We start from the raw sequence: 25014 nt of genomic DNA on the forward strand, positions 1-25014 counted from the left end.
GTCATTAAGCGTCTGCCTTCGGCTCAGGTCATGATCCCAGGGTCCTGGGATCAAGCCCCACATCGGGCTCCCTGCTCAGAGGGAAGCCTGCTTCTCCTTCTCCCAGTCCCCTGCTTGTGTTCCCTCTCTTGCTGTGTCTCTCTCTGTCAAATAAATAAAACCTTTTTTTAAAAAAAGACTTTTTTTTTTAAATAAGGGCAGTTCTTATGTGCTGGAGAAGATTATAGTTATGCAATGTTAAATTTAAAAATAAAAATCCCACAAGTAAATGGTGCTGTCATCCATAAAGTGACTGCATTAATATATGATATGTAACTTGCCTCTTTTTCAAGTTACTCACACAATCATCACTGTTCACTTTCTCATCTTCCTTGGGAGGGACTTTTCTGTTTTGTCATCATGGAAGGCATATAGCTTGCTGTCAGATTGGATTCAGATTTAGTTGGGTATGGAACTGATATATCAATATTCTAGCATGTGAAAATTCTTTTTATGGGTAGGAAATCTCTTATCTTTGCTGGTTCAGAAAACCTCGGCTCAAAAAATGAGGGATTTTTTTTTAATCCTTGTATTACAGTTTTATGATGGAAGCTCTCCACTGTGTTGTTACATCTATAAGCACCTCATAAGCTCCATTTTAGGGCAAGTTCAGTTTTCTCTAATTTTTATAATTTATATTCCAGATCAAAAGTTGCTGGGCCAAGTGAGGAGATAAATGAGCACATTTTCCAGTTCAGTGCAGGGGTTGGAACATCCAGAATTGAAAAAAAAAAAAAGAGAGAGAGAGAGAGAAAGAGAGATGTGATACACAGATCTGTTTTAATATCAAGGAAAGTCATCCCTTCAGCCTGGGTAACATGATCTTGTGCTCATCACCTCACTTCTCAGAACTGAGTTGCATAAACCACTATTTTAATTTGTTTTTATTTGTGAAAATAGGCAACAAAATTTTAGTGGCTGTAATTATTATATTGATGCTATAAACCTCTCGAATGAAATGCCAGAGATGGTGGGGCACCTTTACTCAGACATAGATCAACATGGCTGTGCAAATCAGTACAGGGCCGTAAATCTTGGACTCCAAAGACTAAATAGTGGTGGGTCAGAAAGAAAGCACATATTGGGGAAATAAGTATTTATTAATAACCACTTATTTAAGGCACTTTGGATACAGACAAGGTTGATGATTACATGAGTTAATTAATTAATTAATTTTAGGCCACTTGGAATATATAAAGACATGTGAAACTCATCCTTGCCATCAAAGACTAAGGATCCCTAGTTAGAGATGACAAGACCCACAGCTATGAAAAGATAATGTGTAATGCAAAGCAATAATTGATAAATGCAAACAATGAGTGCTATTGGAGTTCACAGACGGGACAGATCACTTTCAGACAGATTAACTAGGCCGTATTTCATGGAGAATGTGATATTCTAGTTGAATATGCAAATGAAAAGATTAAATGTTTGTCAAGTGTCTATTGCATACAATGCCCTCTGCTGAGTTCTGCATGGGAATCAAGGAAATTTGTCATGGTCCTGCCCTAGAAGAGTTTATAACCTGGTCAAGAAAATGACACATAAAAAGCCAAATAACAATTAAAGATATGTTTCAAGACGATGCTAGAAATGATCACAACAGAAGGTGGTTCATGATTAGTTCTGCTAATTAGTTATGCAGCAAACAATTGCTTTAGACATTAGCAGATGGAGGCACTCACTTTCCTGACCTCTTAATAGCATTTCATAGAACAATTTCCTTTTTCTGTCTTCTAAGACTCCATGTGCACCTGGTCTCCCTGTACTACTCCAATTTCTCTAAACACCAAAGTAGATCAAGGCTCAGCCTGTGGCCCTCTTCTCTCTTTTGTTTACATTCATTCACTCTGTTGAGGATCTGATCCGGTTTCATGCCTTTCAATCCCATCTACATGCTAATGGTTGACAAATGTTTATCTCCAGCCTAGACATTTTCCCTGAAAGTTTACTTTGCTTATATCCAACTCTCCAGTCAAATTTCTATGTGATCATCTACAAGGCATCTCCAATTTAACATTAGTCCAAAGCTGAGCTCCCAAATTTCCCTTTAAAATTTGCTCTCTTTATAGTCTTTCTCACCTTAGTAGATGGCAGCTCTGTTCTTCCAGATGCTTGGGCAAAAATCCCTGCTGTCATCCTTGACTTTTCTTTCTCTTAAACCCTATATTGGATCTACCAGCAAATTCTATCAGCTCTGCCTTCAAAATTTATTCAGAATTAGACCACTTCTCACCTCCTCCATTACTTCAAGAACCCATCAATAACCACCTAGATTATTACACCTTCCTCATGACCCATCTTTCTTTTTTCCATCCTTGTCTCAATCAAGCAACCAGTGTGATTCTTCTAAAAATATCAGTCAGATCATGTCCCTTTTCTACTCAAAACCTTCCAATGGCTTCTCATCTCATTCTGATTAAACCTAATATTCCTATGATGACTTATGAGGTCCTACATAAGCTGATTCCTCATTCCCTCTGACCTTGCCTCTTTCTACATTCTGGCCGCCTCTGTGTTCAGTGAATAAGCCAGGAACAGTGTTGTTTCAAGCCCTTTGCTCTTTCTGTTTTCTTTGCCTTGAATGTCCTTCCCCTAGAAAACCTCATGGCTTGCTCCTTCACCTCCGTCATGCCTTCACTCAGTAAAACATTCCTTGACCACCTCACTCTGTCTTATACTAGGTTCTCTCAGAAGCAGATCCAGATAAAAAGCATTTTAGAGCAAGTCATTTATTTGAGAGGTGGTCTCCTGGAATAGCAGTAAAGGAATAAGGACATGAAACAGAAAAGAAAAAAAAGACAATATAGGTATATTCAGGAACAGATTGCTTCTGAAACCCAATGGGGCTCATATCCCATTGGGGTCTCTAGGGCACACGCTCTACAGAACCTCAGCGTTGTGACATGTGAAGGGTATCGATCCACCAATTCCTGTTAGACATTGTTTGAGTAATGCTCCTGAGAGTGTTCATTCCTGACACCCTGGACTTCCCTGTGTATAGACAGAGCAGGAATCTGTGGTCAGAGAAAGCCTTTAGGTAGAGAATCAAAGATAGTAGCAGCAGGAAGTGCTTCAGTGTATATAGGAACATTTAGGACCAAGGGGATTTGGGTGAGGCATTCCCAGTGCTGTAGCTTCTCCCAAATTCCCTCTCTCTGCTTGATTTTATCCCTATAGCATTTAACCCTATTTATATACCATATATTTTACTTATTTATCTCATTTACTTGTCTCCTTTATGAGGCATGGATTTTTGTCTCATTTGCTCACAGCTGTATCCCCAAGACCTAATACAGTGTCTGAGACATGAGCAGAAATAATAGCTTATCGATCGGCTATGAATGACTTTAGGCTGCGTGAATGGTCTAGGAAGTCCTGGAGGAGGGATGGAATCTCTATCAAATAAACACTGGTTAGGCAAAGGCATGGTCAGGAGAGCGGTTCACGAGCTCAGAAGTTGCAGGCCACAAGTTATAAGTGAGCTCGCATGTGACAAGCGTGAGGACAAGCCATGCCTTTTGATTGGAGCAGATGGTTCTTTTAAAATAAAAATAAATGGAATGAGACAAGGTAGGTCTTGGCCAGACAAAACTGTCAGGCTGAGGAATTTGGGGTCTTTTCTGTAGGCAGCTGGGAGGAACTGAATGTTTTAAAGGAGGGGAGTTCATCATTGTGTTGTAAACCTCATTAAACTTATGTTTATGAAACACTGAAAGAATCAGGCAAGCTGACTTGGGGAACCAGGAATAAAGATGAGTATAGAAGCTTTTTCAGAAGCACTAAGTGGGATGTGATAAAGTTTTATGGAGTTTTATGGAGTCACAAAAAAAAAGGGGGCTCACAGAATGCTGGAAGTAGTGGGGTGAAACTATTGATATCTGAGGTCCAGGTGACACAGGAGTGAACTTGTCATGACTCTGGGGTTTGGAGTCTGGAATTTGGTGGTTCAGTTACTACATGGAGTTCCCAAACACCTGCCCTTTGTGTTTTGACAATATAACTTAAGTGTTTATTCCATACTTTCTTTTTAGAATTTCTAAAGAGTCGTAAGATTTACTGGATTTTCAGCTCAGAAGGGCTATTCCTAGCAGTACTATTTGTCATCTGAGCATTTCATATAAAATTCTAAGTAGGAAAGAAGAGCAAACCTGAAGACCACAGCCAACCCCAAGTAATTTCTTTTCTTTGCCCCAAGGCAAATAAGAGAAACAAAGGCAGGGACCCTTGATCAACTATATGCTTTTATCCAAGGATATCAATAGAAACAATTGACTTTTCTATTAATAGTCAACACAAAGTTTGGAAGGAACTTCTCAATCCACTTCCTTTCTCAGAGGCCTCGGGAATTTCTTAAATGGGACCACAGTCTCTAGCCTGGCCTTCACTCACCTCTGTTGGCTCTGCTTTTCTTCTTGCACAAGCTGAGTGAGATGTCCATCCCAGAATCCCAACCTACTTTTGTGAAGGGATTGACATCTCTGATAGAGGTCTGTCCACATTCCGTCTTCTGGCCTGGAATGTTTCCGGGTAGTTATGGGGTAAGTTGGGCATTTAGCTGGAAGATTAGTTAAAAGACTTGCTGTCTAGCATTGAATCAATTGATATTGATTCAATTTGTAGTTTGACTCAATTAGCCAGTTTAGAATCTAGTTTCACAGCAGGAAAGCTCATACATACAAATCAGTAGTTTTGAGAAACCTGATGAAATAATGGCTAGTTTACCCTGAAAAGCTTTGTAATCTAGAAGCCAACCGTCTGAGTAAATACCCTAGTAATTAGATAATTATCCCAGCCCTGTGGTTCCCCGGGCCTTCTGCCAACATCCTCTTTTCCACTTGCTGCAATTTCTGTCTCACAAGCCTTTCCTTCTCAATTGCCTCACTAAAAAATAAAACAAGACCTGGTTCTTTCCTCTCAGAATGTCCGCATTGGGTTTCCACTTCTTAGAGGTTTTTACCCATTTTCAGCTTTCCTCCATTCTCCTCTTACTTTTTACAGTTACAGTCTTAATATCATTTGGTTTATAGGATCCAAGATTATTAATGGGGCAGACTAATCTAGGGAACACACCTAGGTCTCCCCATAATGCTGTGCATGGAAATGCCTTCTAGAAGGGGTGGATGGGACCAGAGTTCTGTGAGACTGAACCAGATGATGTTCAAGGTGGATTTCCTCAGTATGAATTCTAGTTAAGGGCCCAATATTGGACACTATCTTGAACCTAGATTTACTGCCAACTCACATCAAATAGAAACACTGAAGTCTTTTCCAAAAACAATTTCCAGGGAAGCACTTGATGGATAGCAATCACCATAAGCTGCAAAGTCAATGCTATTTATTGTCTTCTCTCTTCTACAATTATTGTGTGTGTATAACTTTAAAGTTGTGTGATTTTGATCATCAAATTAGAGGCCTAAAAATATATTTCTAAGTTGAGGTCAGGACAGTTATATCCAACTGAGGGCTTTTAATCCATTGGTTATTAGAAGAAAAACAATGTTTGTAGTTGCTGCTAATATTTGCCAAGACTTGTTAAAATCCTTAAGAAATATTAATAACTTTAGCTCCATAGTTATATTTATGAAATTTAGCATATGGAAATAATCATGTGTGTAAATCAGGTTTTAGCCAGGAGAGCTGCTTATAAGAGTGAAAATGACATTCTATTTAGATTTCAAAGATTTAGTGACTGGTTAAATAAACTAAAGTATTTCTACATAATGTTGACATTAAAAATGATGCAATTAAGGAAGATTAATGGCATAAAAAGATGTTCCTGTTATACTAAGTTTTAAAAAGGTAAATTTTATTTTATTTTATTTATTTATTTTTAAAGATTTTATTTTTATTTAGTTGAGAGAGAGCTCTGAGAGAGCAGGAGCAGGGGGAGGGGCAAAGGGAGGGAGAAACAGGCTCCCCGTTGAGCAGGAAACCCAACCCTGGCTCAATCCCAGGATCCTGGGATCATGACCCGAACTAAAGGTAGATGCTTAACAGATTGAGCCACCCAGGAGCCCCTAAAAAAAATACAAATTTTAAAACATTATTTTAAGTATATAAATCTTTTGTACAGATGCCCACATTCAGAGAGAGAAAAACAATTTGGCAGGACATACCTCAGAATATCAGTGGTTATTGCCGTGTGGTAGAATTCTAGGTATTTGTGTTGTCTTTCTTTTACTTATCTGCCCATCTTTTTCTACAATGAACATGAACTACTTTTATGATAATAGTGGGTTTTTTTTTTTTAAGAGTTTGTTCCTAGACTTCTTTTCAATGTTCACTTTCAAAGGTGTCCATGGTTGGAGGTCTGAATGACACCTAAGACTGTTTAGTTATTCTTCCCCGTGGCTGGGTTTTAGGCTGAGTGTCCCAGGGCTCATTAAACAAAAAACAATAAACAAGCATTTCCCAAGTGTAAACTAAGGGGAAATTTGCCCTCTGTCAGCAAGTTTTCCAGGTATACTAATAGTCAAACTGAGTACAACAGTTTGTCTTTGTAGATAAAATTAAGTAGAAAGTTATAAAAGATCCACTTAATGTGATATTTTTAACAACCAAATTAGGTGATTTTGATTTTTCTTCTTCACACCACTTTTGATTGTTTTATACTGTACTTGTTATTCAGAGCCCAGTAGGGTGATTACGAGGAACATTTATTGATGGCTCCCACAGAGTAAATACATCATTTGAATTGTAGTGATTAGATTCCATTTAAATGGTCAAACTTCTATTGGGTAACTAGGCATGGGCCCAGTAGTATACTAGATACAGTGGGGTATTCAAATAACTCACGAAAACAAATGTCCTGGAGGAGCTCACAGTTTTGACATAGAGACAGATAAATTAATAAATATCCCTGATATATATGGTGGGCTTCAATATCAGCATTGTGTCATACAAACCAAGAGTCATGGAAGCAAAGGAGAGGGAGAGGTTAATTTTAAGCAAGAGAGCAGAAACGTTTTCTTAAAAGGAAGTGAGATTTGGGGCTAGAAATAAAGAAAAGTGTATTAGTCCCCTATTAGTTACAGGTAACAAATAAAATTCAAACTAGCTTAAATAAAAAGGCAATTTATTATCTTCTATAATAAGGATGTCTTGCTTATTGCAAGGGAGATCCAAGTTTAGCCTTCCCTCACTCTATTGACTTGATCACAGTCAAACTCCCCACAAAGAGGACTGCTAAAGATAGAAACTTATATACTTAAGGCTAATAATCCAGGCCCTTCTATTTCCTAACAACCATTCATTAAAAATCAGGGAAGATTTCATTTTTTGTTGTTGGAAATCGGAGAGGGAGACGAACCATAAGAGACTGTGGACTCCGAGAAACAAACTGAGGGTTCTAGAGGGGAGGGGGGTGGGGGGGGATGGGCTAGCCTTTCGATGGGTATTAAAGAGGGTACATATTGAAGGATCACTGGGTGTTATACGCAAACAATGACTCATGGAACACTACATCAAAAAAATTAATTAAAAAAAAGTTGGAACTTAAAAAAAAAATCAGGGAAGATTCTCATTGGCTTTGCTTGGGAACCTGCCCATCCTGAGCCAATCCCTGTGGCCAGCTAGGTCACATGCCCACTTTGTAGGGAATGATATATGGGGCAGGACATCATGACTGACAATTCCACCAGATCGGTTAGAGTTGGGGAGCTATCGCTTCCCCCCCAAAAAACAACAGAAAGAACAGAGAGATGGTCAAAACTACTGGACAAACACTATCATTACCATCTTCATTTCAGACAGGTAGAATGTTGCAAAGTATTATGAGGGCAAAGCATTTGTGAGCAAAAGGAAGAGCTCAGGCTAGGATATGAATGCAGGAAAATGCAAGGAATGTTTTGAACACAGTGGGTATAAGGTGCTTGTGGGGTATAAAGTAATTCTACCCCAGTGATTATAGTCTCTGAACTGATGAAATGTTATAGGTATGTTTTCCTTTACTTAGATATTTATACCTGGGGAGCTTTGCATGCACACAACTATAAACTCAGCATTATTTAAGTGTAATGAGAACTTGCCATTTGAAGTATATCTTGTGATGAATATGTTTGTAAAGCAAAGAATTAAGTTGCCACCAGAAACACTAACCTTTAATTTTTCTGTTTTGTACATTTGAATCATTATGCATTGACTTTGCTTAGGATAATGTATACTTAGACTAAATCTTTTTTTTAAAAAAATAAATTTTAATCCCTTTAAAATATAACTCAACTTAAGCTTTTAGAGCATTGCCTGTTTCTAGTAAATGATTAATAAATGTATATAAATGCTTCTTTGAATTTATATCAATAATTATAAAGTCATCTATCAATTTTAAAAGCCTATTTGGATCAGACATTTGTTTGTTCCTGGCAAAGCAGTGACTGGATGTGAATTTATGATTCACAGAATCCCCATGGGCCCATGATGATACAGGCCAATTGATGTTTTAATCCTTTCTGTCCTTCAAAAAGAAATGAAATTAAATGCTACATTTTTATTACTTAGTATTTGCTACATCGAGCTAAGATTATAGATAGAATATAGAATTAAATCCTTGCAAAATGAATTTAAAATCTAAATTAGAAAGATATGCAGGATTCTGACCTTGAGAAGTAAATTGTAGAAGTGATAACTTAGTGAAAACTCAGGAACAAGACAAAAAATCCAGAGATGGCAAAATATTCTGTCAGTATTTGCTGGTAATGGACTAAAGTATAGGATTAAAAGGTCAATTTCCAGTTCCAACTCTGTCCTGACTTAGTAATTTTGAGCATGGCACCTCTCTTCAGGTGAACTTTCCTATCTTCAAACTTACTCATATCTTTTTTTAAGATTTTATTTATTTATTTGAAAGAGAGAGAATGAGAGAGAGAGAGAGAGCGCACAGGAGAGGGGGGGAGGGTCAGAGGGAGAAGCAGACTCCCTGATGAGCAGGGAGCCCGATGTGGGACTCGATCCCCGGACTCCAGGATCATGACCTGAGCCGAAGGCAGTCGTTTAACCAACTGAGCCAACCAGGCGCCCCAAAACTTATTCATATCTTACAGAGAAGCTGCAATGCTATATGAAATAATAAATATGAAGCATTTAAACTTCTCAGAATAAAGTTTTCACAATAAAATGAAATAATAATAGGGTACACTGTATCAATTACATCTGCTTTTATCATATAAAGCAAGCAAATCGGGATGAAATTTTTTATGTTAGAAGGATTCATTTCAAAATATGATTTTAAGAAAAATTCAACTGGTACATCTAAAATGAACCAATCTGGAGCCACCTGGGTGGCTCAGTCGGTTGAGCATCCAACTCTTGGTTTCAGCTCAGGTTGTGATCTCAGGGTCGTGAGATCAAGCCCCAAGTCTCTTAAGACTCTCTCTCTCTGGGTGCTGAGCATGGAGTCTGCTTAAGACTCTCTCTCTCTCCGGGTGCCTGAATGGCTCGGTCATTTAAGCCTCTGCCTTTGGCTCAGGTCATGATCAGAGGGTCCTGGGATCAAACCCCGCATTGGGCTCCCTGATCAGCAGGGAGCCTGCTTCTCTCCCTCCCTCTGCTCTCTCTCTCTCTCAAATAAATAAATAAAATCTTAAAAAAAAAAAAAAAACTCTCCCTCTGCTCCTCTCCCCAAAATCTGATTCATATTCAATTTTTGGAAAACATATTTTGCACTATGCAAAAATTATCCCATTGCTACTTAATTAATACTCAATGCATAAAGCCATTCCTTAGAATAAATAATGTGTTAAATCAGTGGTACCCAGAAATATGTGACACATCCTTAGCTATTTAAAATTATCATTTAACAAAAAAAGTCATGCAACTGTTGTCTGCCCTTTAGGTATTTTGTATAATATTAAATACATTTTGTAAAATAGAAATTGAAAGTCTTGAGTATCTATAGATTTCAGACAAAAGAGTCATATGTGCCCTATCCAATTAAAATGACTACTTAAAGGAACATTTAGTGAGCTAATAATGATTGTAATGTAATAATACAGTATGGAGATATAGATTATTTTAGAAGACATAAAAAGTTTTTTAAATTTAAAATTTTAAATATAAAATTAAATAATACTTAAAATATTGAAATAAACCCACTACGTAGAATCACGTGGTATTTGATTCAGATGAGGCTGGGGCTGGGAGTTTTCTTGAGGACAAGACTGATGATAGGAAGGTGAGAAATTTCCCACGATGGTTGGAAGGAATGTGGATAGCTAGATCATATTACATAAGAAATAATTGACATAGTCACCAAATTTTAAACAAGGTGGAATGTGAAAGAAATGCTTCATGTTTAATAACAGAATATCCTTATCAAAATAATATCTCTGTCTGGTACAGGGCACAACAGATGAGTCAACATCAAAAAAGGATGGGATAAAAAGATGAGCAACCTGCCTCCTCCCTCCCCTCCCCTCCCCTCACCACAGACTTAGCACACCCAAAGAGACGGATGCTGAGAGACGGATGAGGAAAGATGGAGGGAGAAAGACGGAGACGAAATGAGGAGAGACGGATGAGGAAGAAGCTACACTGTTGACTTTCATCTCCAGAATTCCTCCACATCTGCCTCTTCCCCTATATCCCTTGTTCCCAATTCCCTTTCGTTTCTTGGCCTCTTTTTTGATCCTTAGCTGAACTCCCTGTCCCTCTCACTCCTAAAATGCTGACCTGGTTTGGAACCGGCAACTCCGCTTTGCACCTGTGAAGCTCTTCCATGACTTGAGTATTAATGACGTGATTATCCACCTATGACCCCACATACAGTAAACCATGGAGAAAGGCACCTACTCCTATTCCCTGTGGTAGCCCAGTGGAGTCTGGACCGATCTGTACATGAGCCAACTAGACACTATTTGATTATGAAAGGAGATCAGACTTAAACTCCAGAGAAAGATTTAGAGGAAGATCCAGCAAAATCAGGGCACATATCTCACCAAATTCTACTTAGATAGTTTAGGATGGTTGGCCATCCCTCTACTAATCTTCCAATGTCTAAAACAGAGTTTGGTTTCTATTACAATTCCTGATACATAGAAGGCCTCCAGGAAATATTTAATGAAGGAGAGATGAGTGAATAAATAAAATATTATAAGCACCAGCTCTAAGACCGAGGAATGATTATACTGGTTTTTGAGGGTGTGCATGACGTTATAAAATATGATGAATCTTTAATTAGTAGAACATGTTTGGTGAAATTTCCATTCACATTTCTTTTAAGAAAAAAAGCAGGAAGCAACTCAGCACATCTACTTGTCATCACTTTTAGAACATCTGTCGTTCTAAAACAGCTTTGAAAATAGTTACTTGCCTAGAGTAAGGTCTGACTTCTGCTGTGTAAGCGTTAAAGTGTTCTAAATTCGTATGTGCTAGTACATACTATCATAGATGGCAGTTAATAAAAATACTGATTACGTGGCTTAAATCTTCTTCACACTCTAGTTTTATAGGAATATGTATATATATGTTTGACTCATTAAAACTTGGTCAAAATAAAGAAAAAGGCAGAGGGAACAGAAGCAACATCCTTACCCCCCCCCCTTTTTTTTTGCATGAAAAACTGCACATTTACTCTAGAAATCCCAAATAAGAATGTTTACAGGAACAGTCGATGGAAGCAGCATGGGCTGGCATACAAAACTCTTACTGTGTAGCAGGAGAAAACATCCTAAATACAGTGCGTCTCTCTCCATCAGCTGGTGTTCCGTGTTTGTGTTTCTTCAGATTGATCGGCTGGACGTGGATAGCTTGTTTAGCAACATTGAATCCGTGCATCAGATATCAGCCAAGCTGCTATCATTGTTGGAAGAGGCCACAACAGACGTGGAACCGGCCATGCAAGTAATCGGTATGTTTATTCTCTTCTCGAGTTCTACACTACAACAGGAAATAATATTTTAATAACCTCCCTTTGCTTTGGGTTTATGTTTCTGACTCACCAAGCTTCCCAGGAGATGTATAAATGCTAAACCCTTCTTCAGGCTCATTGTAATTACACAAACTCTGTATTTGTCTTCAAGTGGGTTTCTATCCATTTGCTCAAGTCTCACAGTAACACTAAACACACCATTTGCTTTTTAATTTTCAATCTTTCAACCTCTTTGCCTTACAGATGTTCTCTCATTTTGTTTTATGGCTAACACTTACTCAGTCTTTAAAGAATTAAATATTTAAATACTTTAATAGCTTTACTGATTTCAGTCACAGTATTTTTCAGATCTTACACCTATGAATCCATTGACTTTGGGATTGTAAAATTTTTTGCATGAAGGGTTTTGATAATTTATAAAACACGCAGGTTCTACTTTTCCCATGCTTTTCCTTTTTTTCCTATATTATTTGCTTTCCAAATATATTTTTACTCGCGGTCATAGATTATTTTCTTACTCTGGTAAGATTTTGGAAAAAAATACAAAGATATCTTTGAGAAAGCATTGAGCCAAATTTTTATCCCTTCCATTTCTTGGGCGTTTCAAAGGGAATACTGCATTGTGAGCTTTCTGAAGGCAGTAACCGCACTGGAGATACATAGTGCCATGGAGGCTAAGACTTCTTTAAATTTTTTTTTTGTTATTTTTCTATTTCAGGTATAACATGCAATGTATGTTCCCTACAAGAATATTAAAACAAATCAGGAGTACAAGGATAAAACAATGCCACTCTCTTCCTGATAAGTAACCACTGTTATCAGTTTGATGTGGATCCTTTCTTTGAGACATATACAGAGACACAAACACACACACCTTATATCTTTATTCACTGTGGCTTAGTTAGTGAAAATCAGGGTTTTAAAAATGAAATTGACCTTGTTTAATATTTATGGAAGACCCAAAGTTTAATAAGCAAGGCTGATATTATGCAAAGGTGAATCAGCCTATTTGTAGCGTTTTACAGACCAAGAGGTCAGCTCACTCAAAAAGGTTCTCCCACAAACAGGTTTAAATTTAATCATTACTTTGACTGAAAGTCCCTATCATGTACTGAAAGTTTGTGTTCCCCTAAAATTCATATGTTGACACCCTAACCATCAGTGTAATGGTATTTGGAGGGGAAGCTTTTGGGAGGTAATTTTGGTTTAGATGAAGTCATGAGGCAGTGAGGGGGCGGTCCCCAGGATGGGATTAGCGTAAGGAAAGGAAGAGAGACCAGAACTCCCTCTCTCCCTCCTCACCATGTGAGGACACAGCAAGAGGGCAGCTATCTGCAAACCAGGAAGGAGGTTCTCACTAGAAACTGAGGCAGGTGGCACCTTAATCTTGGACTTCTCAGCCTCCAGAACTGTGAGAAATCAATGTCTGTTGTTTAAGCCCTTCCTCCCCCCAGTCTATGGCATTTTGTTATGGCAGCCGGAGCTAACGTAGTTTCTAATAAGCTGTAAATATATTTTCTAAACGAAGGACTCTATTCATTATTACTTTAGTGTGGGTTCATTGGCCATTCATTTATTAATTCACCCAATGAATAATTATTAAGTAGCAGCATGTATAAAGGTACTGTGTGGCATTGTTGGGTATCAAAAGATGAAAGAGATCATCTCTGTCCTTCAAAAGTTTGCCATTGAAAAGCTCCTTGAATTGAAGGTATTTGTGTAATACACCATCAGACTATTTTCTATACTGCTGCGGGACTTCAGAGGATAAAAAAGAATATTTCTAGATGGGGAAATCACAGAAGGATCCTTGAAGATGTTACTTGGGCTTACAGTTACAGTCCAGATTTCAACGAGTGGGGTCCAGGTCTGAAAGATTAAGTGAAAGCAACAGCATGAACAAAAGCATGGATAGCAAATGCCAAATGCCAAGCATGTTTAGGAAATGATGAGAGATCAAGCCAAGCAGGAGTGAATCAGAAATGAATCTGTAGGGGCGCCTGGGTGGCTTAGTCGGTTAAGCCTCTGGCTCTTGTTTTCGGCTCAGGACATGATCTCTTGGATTGTGAGATCAAGCCCCACATGGCTCCATGCTCAGTGGAGAGTCTGCTTGAAGATTCTCTCCCTCTGCCCCTCCCCCACACTCTCACACATGAGCACACTCTCTCTCTAAATAAATCTTTAAAAAGAAAAAGAAATGAATCTGTAAGTGTAGAATAGAGACAGACAATACTCGGAATCAAATTTGGAATTTACTCTGCAGGTACTGAGGAGCCATTAAAAGATTTTTCAGCAAGGGTGTGATGAGACATACAAGTTTCTGGAGAAAGAAAATAAGGGTAAGTATGAAGAGAATGTATGGAAGGAGAAAATGAGTACTAGACTAGTAAATAGGTTGTTATAAATAATGCAGTCATGTGGTAACAAGCATCTAGCTAGGCTAAGGTAGATACAGTGAGACTAAAAAGGGGGGCTCAGATTCAAGAGAAATGTTGAATAAAGCATAAACAAGATTTAGGGGTTGGTTGCCTGTGCTAAAGTCAAAGACACTTCCAGGTTTAAGGAGACAAGTATCCTAATTTATCTACAACAACCTGGTTTTAGCCTAGTCTAGCATTCAGTCCAGTTTAGCATTTGTCCTGCAATTTCTCCTTTTTAAGGAGGATCATTATTAATCACTGCACTACAAGAGATTTGGTGAGACTTCTACATTGTACTCCAATTTCTAACCCATCTCTCCTAATAGAATATAAGAGGCAGGTGTATTTGACAGAGTTTTCACCATAACACATGCTAAACTCTGAAAGACAGCCCATCTCTCATTTCCCAACCTTTTGAAGTACAGCATGCATAGCACTGGCTGATAAAAAGATGACATTTGGACGTGAAGCTAACTGCTTCCTGTTCCGGTGGTGGTGGGAGATATTTCTGATGCTACAGATTCTGCTGTCCACTGGGTATAGCGGCTAGTGTGTCATGGCCCATGATGGGTGGCCCTTGCCATGACCCGTGAGAGGCAGGAAGCCACCAGGCTATTAGTCAGTGGGTTTTAGCGGGACAATTAGGGAATTAAAGATTAGATGTAAGTGAAATTCCTGTGACAAGTAGAGGCTTTGCTGTCCTGCTACAGAGTATCTGGATGCTGTTGCTACAATAGTTTGGTAATTCATCTTATGATACAAATCCGTAACTTTTTAATGATCTGGTTATCTTACTTGGTTTTGCAATAAACCCTTTCAGAAGCAAGTGTTTCATCTATGCATGTTTAATAAAAATTAAGTATTGATTTTCTGTTGCTCAAGAAAGTTGATGATGAACATATAACACACAGAATACTTGCTATCCACCATGGGGTTCTTAATGCTATCACTGACTGTAAGACAATCAGAAGAGAAGAAGCAGCAATATCTACCTCAAAAGTTAGTCATTGCTTTAAGAAGATTGTGCCCATTATTTTCAAACCTTGGCATTTGGCATTTGTGGACCATGCTTCTGTTCATGCTGCTCCCTCCACCTGGGATCTTCTTCTCAACCTTCTTCCCACTTGTTGAAATCCTACCTATACTTTTAAGCCCACGTGCATGTGGCTTCACACTTGTAGCCGCAGAGGTGTGTAACATTGAGCACTTTATGCAGCATGGCTTCATTAGGTCAATGACAGTTAGCCTAAGTTAATTTCTCTCGTTTTCAATTCTGAGTTTCCTTGGGCCTGTAAGAAATGTAAAGCTGTGGTTATTAATGAGTTGACACAAATAGCAGAAGAGCTTACAAACAGTTAAATTGTGACAGTTTTATAACAGTGTGAGCAGATAAATTAAATTTAAAAATTAATTAATTCTGATAATGATTAAAAAACACGTTTAACCAGGGGCACCTGGGTGGCGCAGTTGGTTCAGCATCTGACTGTTGGTTTCGGCTCAGGTCATGATCTCTGGGTCTTGGGATCCAACCTGCATCAGGCTCCACGCTCAGTGCGGAACCTGTTAAAGTTTCTCTCTTCCTCTCCCTCTGCCCCTCCCCTTGCTCTCTCTCTCTCTCTCTAAAATAAATGAATGAATAAATCTTAAAAAAAAAAAAAGAAAAGAAAAAAGTTTAACCAATTCACAGAACAGATGAAAACCTTTTGGAAGTTTATTGTGTCAAAGGCGAATTTTCTGACCTAATTGCGAATGCTCCTGTTACTTTAAAAATTAAGCTTGTGAATGCAAATGATAATAAGAGTACATATTTTGGGGGAGCACAGCATCTCAGTAAAATAATATTTTTACTAAAGTAAGAAATCTATGGAACAAAAATTTACTTGAGATTGATTGTGGTGATTATGTACTAAAGCTGTGATATTCTATTAGTCGAAATGGTAACTGTAGTCAAAATTCACACAGCTTTATATATACAAAGTTAGAGTGAACTATATACAATACCTGGAGGATAAAGCTGATATTAATTTTTTTAAAGATTTTATTTATTTGAGAGAGAGCGAGCATGAGCAGGGGGAGGGGCAAAGGGAAAGGGAGAAGCAGACTCGCCGCTGAGCAGGGAGACCCATGTGGGACTCGATCCCAGGACCCCAGGATCATGACCTGAGCTGAAGGCAGATGCTTAACCGACTGAGCCACTCAGGCACCCAGGCATAAACAATCTTATGCATGATGGTAACACATTCTTTGTTTGCTCCTGGTCAGTAATCAACTTTTAGAAATTGGCATTTTGTTCAAAATTAATTAGAAGTCTTTACTTAAAGTATTCAACAAAGAAAGGGGAAAAAAAACTACTTCAGCTTTTTAATCTTTACAATTGTAATTACTGAAAACAAAATTGCAAATAGGAAGACACTGAAATTTATCACTACTAAAACAAGGAGTTAGCTTTAAAAAATGAGTTTATATGGTATAGAAGATTTAATTTTAAAATTCTTTAATTCCATTTTGGAAAACTTGACTTACAGAAAGATGTTTTGATAGAGTTCCTATTAAATAGGATAAAATTATATCCTGTACCAGATTTTACAATATCTACATTTGGAAAAATATTTAAAAATCATAAATAGAAACAACTTCTTTGGTGAGCTTATTTTGTAAAAATAAAGAAAAGAATCCAAATGGAGGCTAAAAGCTAGTACTTGTGAAAATATTTCAGCTCAAATATTTACATATTTCAATATAGAGAGATATATAATCAGAATTTTAATATTTTCCATTTAGCAGAATTTTCTTTGAGCATATCAGGTGCCTCTGTGCTTATATAAGAGTATTTTCCTAATTAAAAATATTATGGTTTACATATTTCAGCAGCAACATACATAATGCTAGATTTTAATATACATACATATACATGCGAGATTTTAATCTACATACATACATAGATTTTAGAATAAAATAAATATTGAGTTCATACTGATATAAATAAGTGAGGAGAAAGGAAAAGTCTTCCGTATAGTAGATTTCAATGAATAAATATAGAAGGAAAGAGGAGAATCGAAAACCACCATTAGACAAACACTGCAGTTATAATTGTTGCAGCCAAATCCACTGATCAGTGCTTGATTTAGGGGGTGAAAGTTTGGGGAGAAATTTCATAGTTTCAAAGTATCTCCTAACTATTAACCTTAAGTTAAGGCAAAGACAGTAACTTTTCAGTGAGGAACCAGGCAGAGACCACCTTAACCAAATGATCAAGGTCAACAGTACCAAGGAATAACACACATTCCCATCATAAACCTGTGATACAAGTGAGGAGGACATAGAACCATCTCTGTAGTACTTTTGCCCAAAATATGTGTGATCATGTCCAATCATGAGAAAACATTAGACATGAGCAAACTCAAATGAGGGACACTTGACAAAATAATGGGTCAATACTCTTCCAAAATGTCAAGGTCATTAAAAGTAAGGTAATACTGAGGAGCCTCAGCATTTTGAGACCACGGAAGACTAAGTCAGAGTAACAAAAAAATGCGAGTGGAAGCCTGGATAGATTCTAGAACAGTAAAAGAATGTAGTGTTGAAATTCAAATATGGTGTTTAGTTTAGTTAATAGTACAAAAGCACACTTCAATTCCTTTACTGACAATTGTACTGTGGTTATACAAGATGTTAAGCGGAGTGAAGGATATCTGAAAACTACCAGAACTAGTTTTGCAATTTTCTGTTAAGTATAAAATTACTTCAAAATAAAAATACTATGGTTTTACAGAGAAACTCAGTTGAATGTGTTCACAATTTTTTAATTTACCAATCATAAGTTGCAGCTTTGAGGAAGATGATAGAAGAATAGATAAAGGAAACTGAAACAGTAAGACCATATTTGTAAAAGAACCAGTTGGAGTCATATTTTAATTTCCTTATCGTTGACATCTGGGCTAGCCTTGTGGCTTGCTTTGACCAATAAAATGTGGCAAAGTGATGTTCTACAATAGCCTTGTGACATCCACTCTCTGCTCAGGGAGAGAGAAGGCTCAAACTACCCAGTCATTTCAATCAACACAGTCAAGGCCTTGAACACGTGAGTGTGGCCTCCTCAGCCAGCTGGCCTCTGCTTACGGATTACAAACGCATGAATAAACCCCAACAACACCTGGAAACAAGCCATCCCAGCTGAGCCTTGTTCAAATTGTCAATCCAGAGAATTGTGAGAAAACAGCGTTGTTTTAAGCCTTTAAGTTTTTGGGGTGATTTTTTTTTTTCTGCAGCAAATCTAATACAGATTCACAGAGAGAGATTAATTCAATTTAGATGAAGAAAAACTTGATTTGGAAAATGGATTTTGAGCTTGGACTTGAAGGATTTAGAAAGGTGGAGATTGAAGCAAATGATTTTTTTTAAAGATTTATTTATTTTAAAGAGAGAGAGAGAGCACGAGTGGGAGGGGCGGAAGGAGAGAGAGAGAGAATCTCAAGCCAACTCTGAGCTGAGCGGGGAGCCCAACACGGGGTGATCTATCTCACAGGGCTCGATCTCATGACCCTGAGATCATGACCCAAGCGGAAACCAAGAGCTGGGGGCTTAACGGACTGTACCACCCAGGTGTCCTGAAGCAAAGGACTTTCTAAATGACAAATGGCATAGAGGCCCCAAGGCAGGAGAGTATAGGAAATTCTCATAAAGGAGAGCAATCTAATGTGGCTGGAGCACACTTCCAAGGAGACTTCCATGACCCATACACAGTAGCCATATTAGTACAGAGTTCACTGACAGTTTCTACCCACCCCCCACCCTGCCCCGGCGATTTCTATCACTAAATCTTTCACCAAAGCTCTTACATTTCATAGGATAACCTGATTTTTGGTGGGACATTTCCAAAATGAAAAGCACAGGTGTCCCATTTCTCTGTCCTTAGATGGAACGAATGAGAGGTTGTGATTCACTGCTCTAGTGCCAAAGGGAAACTTTCCAGGTACCTAGATAAACCAGGAGGAGGATTTTACTCAATAATAACCTTGGGGTTTGGATGAGGTTCAAGTTTAAGCACAGAGGCATATGTCTGTAGATATGAGAGCCCTGGGGAATTGTCTGGACTATCATGCCAAGATACAAACTGGATTTTAAAATCTTGACTGCAGCAGGCTGTCTAAATAGGAAATGGGTTCTAAATCTTCAGAAATGGGAGTATGAGATGTGGCTCTTGTTTCCACTTAAACTGAAGATTACTCTGTAACAATTTAAGAAAAGAGAGAGCAAAGACAAAACAGGTAAAATGCTGGTGTAGGGTTTAAGAACACAAGGGCTTCGATATCAGGTTGACATTGGTTTACATCCCGGCTCATCCGATTACTAGATGTTTCATCTTAGGCAAGTTACAAAATCTCATTGAACTTCAGTTTTTCATGTGGAAATTTGAGGTAATTATACCCACCCCACGGAGTATTTGTGAAGATTAAGTAAAATCATGTATAAATAATGATGGCCCGATGCCTATTCTTAATAAATACCTAACACATGAGATTACTAATTTGTTATCCTGAGAATATTAAATTTACCCATCTATTTACAAAGCTTGATTTCTTATGTATGTAATCACAGAATAAAATGTGATTTTCCCCCCAGAGGTCTTGATCATGTTTTTCAAACAATCAGATTCACTGGATGTGTTTAGTTTCTAGATGCTCCCAATATCTATGCATCTTGATGATTCATAGATCTAATAAGGCAACATGTTTTCTTCTATAAAGCATGATTGAACATATCAAGTATCATTTCCACATTTGATAAAGTGAACAGCAATGAACAGCAATGCAGCAGACACTTTCCAAAGATGGCCTTCAATAGACCATGCCCCCTGGTATTCGCCCTGCTGTGCAATCCGGTGCTATATCCCTGAGAGTCACTAAATCCTACAATGCAGTAGAAGTGACGCTGTGTCAGGGACTGGGGGTTTCAGCCTTAAGAAAGCCTGGCAGTTTCTACCTTAGTGATTTGAGGAACTGGCATTTAAGAAGTCCAGCTACCCTGCTAGACATATCCCATGGAGAGGTCACACGGAACGAGACTAGACCTGAGACTCTGTCGGCTGAGAAAGTGGCCCAGCTGTCTCAGCCTCCCAGCTGAGGCCAGCCTTCCTGCTGTCCCTACCGAGGCATCAGCTCTGTCAATGAGCCATCTCGAACCACCCAGGCAGTTCAGCCCTGGGCTGACCGCAGCCCCAGCCGACACCAAGGGGAGCAGGAGAACCGATTCCAGCCAACCCACAGAATTGTGAGAGGAAATCAAAACGATTGTTTTAAAGTACTAAGTTTTGAGGCGGTCTGTCACATAGACAGATAACCCAAAGAGAGCCTGTATCCTCTTACCTACATTTGCAACAGTGCTGTAATGTTTCAAAGCGTTATAAAAAAAAAAAAAAAAAGACAGAGTTATGACTATGTGTGAGTCTACTTTAGGTGCTCACCTCCTGCACACTATACTGAGAACCAGAGCTGAAAGAAGCTTGTGGTAAAGGAATTACAATTTCTCATTTGCCTTTTCCTGAGGGTGAGTTTATCCTTTGAGATAAACACAATTTAGAGCTTTCTGTTCTTTGAAGGTGAAGTGGTGATGCAGTGTCGTTCTACAGCAGTACTTTGTTCTCCTAAAGCAGTGTCTCTTGTATGTCCCTGAAGCAGGAATCTGTGCCTTTAGCAGTGATTTTGTGAGAAGAGCATTAGTCACTGATAATTCAGGTCATGTTGCCATGTGGGAGATGCCACAAAATAGCTCACCTGAATAATTTTTCTAAAGAGTGCGTGTGTGCATGCGTGTCTGTGCGTGTGTGTGTATGTGTGTATATTGTACTCAGAACACAGGGAGGCTCAATCGTTAATTCTGGCCAGTGGGGACAGGTTGGGAGCACCCCAGACCTGCATCCTAGAATGTGTGAGGCCAGTAGGGGCAAGACCCAGATGCAGCAGCTGAAAGGTCTGGGCATTTTATTCTAAATGTTAGCAGTAATAGAAAAACTATCAGCTTCAGAGAATGTGACAGGGAAAAAAAGGGTTTTTTGGGGGGGGGAGGTCAAGCATCCGCAATCCATACGGGAGAGGACAAATCAGCAGGAGGCGGTGGACAGCAGAATACAATGTGGGCTTGGTCTTCCAACCCCTTGAGTGTGGTCAAGCTGGGTCCCAGGGCTACAAGGACTTATTTCTTGTAATAAAAATAAAGCCAGGGTGGCGTAGTAACACGTTCTACTGTTCTGTTCTCTGAGGAGAATGTGAAGCTCCAGGATGCTGTGCTGTGCGGCCAGCTCACGGAAGTCAGTGGCTTAGCTGTGCGGGCAGATCTGAATGGAGCTGTGAAAAATCAAATATTGTGCAGAATACATGTAGAAATAAAGTCCTAACTCCTACAAATGTAAGAGTTCTCTGAACCCCTGAACACTTTCCCAATAGCCAGGGAGTGAAAGTGAGAAGTACATTTGCAGGGGTGCAAACCTTCAAGGTGCGCTGTAGCCCAGAGGGAGTGTGGCCTTTGGTGGGAAACGAATCTGCGTTTTCATTCCAGCTCTGTCACCACGAGCTCTGCGGCCGGGGCCGAGTCACTCAGATCAGTGAGGACGGCACTTGCCGCCAGAGACCTCACCAAGAGGTCAGAAACCTCACCAAGAGGACTTAACCAAAAAAGGGACTTTTTCCTCACAGAACAAGGAATCCATAATTCAGTAGTCCAGAACTGGGGCAGCTGCATGCTGGCTCCTCGCAGCCTTTTCCTTCCTAGGACTCGACGTGTGGTGATGTGCGGTGCGTGGCCTCCTGGCCTCACGCTGGCTGCTGCACTGTCAAGAGCGGCTTCCTGCGGGCAGTAACAGCAAAACCACCTCCTCCTGAGGCTTTCTTTTTTTTTTCTTTTTTCATTTGGGAGGAACCAAAGCCCTTCCCAGTGACTTCAACCTATATCTCATGATTTCATTTCACACACAAACACATTCACACACAAACACGCACTTGCACACATCCTTGGCCACCCCTGATACCAGACATTGGAGAAAGGTCAGTATTTTTAAGTGGGTGCACTGCCGGTCTAACTTTTGTTAGTTTGGAACAAAGAAGAATGAATAAGCAGCTAGCAATGGATGCCACGTTCATCTGTTCATATTTCAAATGGGAATAGCAAGTCCTCCAAGGGTACAAGACATGAGGAATACTCCCATTAGAACATAAGCCCCAGGAGGAGAGGAATTCTTATCTGTTTCATTGCTGATGCTTCATCAGTGCCTAGGACAGTGTCCTCAGCAGCACTGACCGAATGCAATGAATGTTGGAGATAATGAGGAGTGTCCAGAACCCTGGCTGATGCACAGAAGGATCATGGCGATCGTTGTTCCTGTGGTTGTCACCACGTCTGCCTGTGGTTTGTCCTGTGTCATCTTCAGAGGCTGGCAGGCAGGATAGAGCAACTAGCTGCAGCAGAGGCTCGCACTCTCAAGAGAGGAACATACTAAGGTGAGAGAAATCGAGAGTCATGGGTTGGTCGGCCTAAGAACAGGGTCATCGGTGCTACCCACCTTGAGGAGGGAAAAGTTATTGTACCTCTTCCTAATCCAGCCCACAGAAACCTTTTAGCTTTCAACTCTCAGAGAGCTAGTGTTTTCCTAATGTGCCACTTGTTACAAAAATCTCCACCTAGAGTTAAATATCCAGGAAGTCAAAAAGGTTTGGGAAGAGACCATGAGTTATCATCAAAATAAACAGTGGTATTCTAGAATGTTAGCACTGGAGCAATACTTAAAGAGCATCCAATCCAACCACCTCACTGCGAGAGCCTGATTTGCCCCAAATGCCATCACTAACTCTGGACACAGTCAGAAGGAGACCCTAACTCTTCCTGTGTGCCCACTGATGCTCCCCAGTTGGTCCTGCCCTGCTGCCAGGGACCTCCACCTGCCAGATGTGTTGGGTGGGCGCTGCCTCAGCTGTAGAAAGGCCTGTCCTTTCCTAGACCCTATCACAGTGGTCATATTGTCCTCCTGGCACTCGACACAGCAATGGCCCCCACACCCCACTGTGGCTGTCCTCCTTTCTCTTTTTTCTCTCCATGTTTAGCCAGCCTTACTGGTCCCACTTCCTCACTTCTCCATCCTGCTTCACACTACGCCTCTGAAATTGCTGTTGCCATGTCACCAGAGACCTCAGAATTGTCAAATCTCATTGTCAAATCCATTTTTTCTGAACTTATCTTACTCTAGAGCTTCTGAGAATTTTTTACCAAAATATTCCTGACACCAGAAGAGAAATAGGAGCCCCAGGGAATGTAGAGTTGTTGCCTGAAACCACTGCCACTGACATGAAACAACTTTGAAGTCTCATTTTATCTTAAGAACTCCTGAAAATTTTCCATTCTACTCCTTTCTATGAAAATGGGTTTTTTCCAAATGTCTTCATAAAATTGACACTCAAGGGATTTGCTTGTGTTAATCCATGGTTGCATGCACCACCTGCCACCTGTATTTGGTTTGAATTCCATAACCCTAACCGGGGTCACTAGGGTGTTCTCAGTTGTTAGTCTTATTCCCAGGCTAGGTAGCAACTAAATGAGACTAAAGGCCAAGGATAGTGATTTCTGTCAGCAGCATTTACTCTTCCCCCTCTTTCTTCTCACTTGCCCTCCTCACTTTACCCTGTCCTGGAGAGCAGAAGGGCGCTAGGAAAGAAAGGAAGGAAATGTATCCATGACCTGGCATTTGGCATCCATAGTCTTCTTCAGTCCCAGAAGCTGGGCTCTCATCCAGGGAGCCTAAGCAAACTAGGGAGCTTTCCTTGGACCTCCTGATGAAAGCTGCCAGCAAAGCTCTTTCATTTGGGGATGGCAGGTTTACTCAGTTGTGAGTGTCCCTCAGAGGAGTGACAGACAGAGACTCCTATTATCTCACCCAGATCTTGGACATTCTTTCTAATGAGTAGGTCATATCCACCCTTTGTCCTCAAAACCTTCACACTCTCATCTCTGTGTTGTGAATACTCTGTCTTGACAAACAAGTTTTACTTAGAACTACAGAACTTTGGGGATATATCTTCAACCATGATTTATGCTTAAAATTTTAACCAAAATGCTGTTTTCACATCACTGTAGTTGGTTTTTAGAGTTGAATGTATTACTTATTTTTTTCTTGGTAATACAAGTAACTCTGTGTCTTGGTCATCTCAGGCTGCCATAACAAATGACCATAGACTTGGTGGTTAAAACAACAGACATTGATTTCTCACTGTTCTGGAGGCTAGGAAGTCCAGATCAAGGTGCCTGATTCCTGGTGAGAGCCCTCTTCCTAGTTTGCAAGCAGCCACCTTCCCACTGTATCCTCACATGGTGGATGGAGAAAGCTCTGATGTCTCTTCCTCTTGTCACCCGGCACTAATCCCATCATGGCAGCTCCACACTCGTGATCTAATCTAAACCCAATTATCTCCCGAAAGTCCCACCTCCAAATACCATGGGGGGGTGGTTATTTAGGGCTTCAACATAAGGATTTTAGAGGGAAATAAACATCGAGTCCATAACACTCTTCATTAGTAACAGTTTTTGTAACATTTTCATAGAATTTTTGAGTTAGATTTTATGGGTAGTAAAGAGGGTCACTTGAACTGTCATGATTCCTCCAAAAATATTTTTTTATGGAAGAAGAAGAAACAGTGTGTTGATTAG

General features: G+C 39.5%; 1 protein-coding gene across 1 annotated transcript in view; it reads left to right on the forward strand.

Moving 5' to 3' along the window:
- The window catches only part of ARHGEF38 (Rho guanine nucleotide exchange factor 38), a 124657-nt gene that overhangs the window by 41084 nt on the left and 58559 nt on the right, over positions 1-25014 (forward strand). Inside the window, exon 3 of the mRNA XM_036094764.2 lies at positions 11761-11884. Within this exon, the coding sequence (XP_035950657.2) occupies positions 11761-11884 (124 nt within the window). The remainder of the gene's footprint in view (positions 1-11760; positions 11885-25014) is intronic.

This window comes from Halichoerus grypus, chromosome 3 (assembly GCF_964656455.1).
Source record: "Halichoerus grypus chromosome 3, mHalGry1.hap1.1, whole genome shotgun sequence".
In the NCBI taxonomy this organism is placed as follows: Eukaryota; Metazoa; Chordata; class Mammalia; order Carnivora; family Phocidae; genus Halichoerus; species Halichoerus grypus.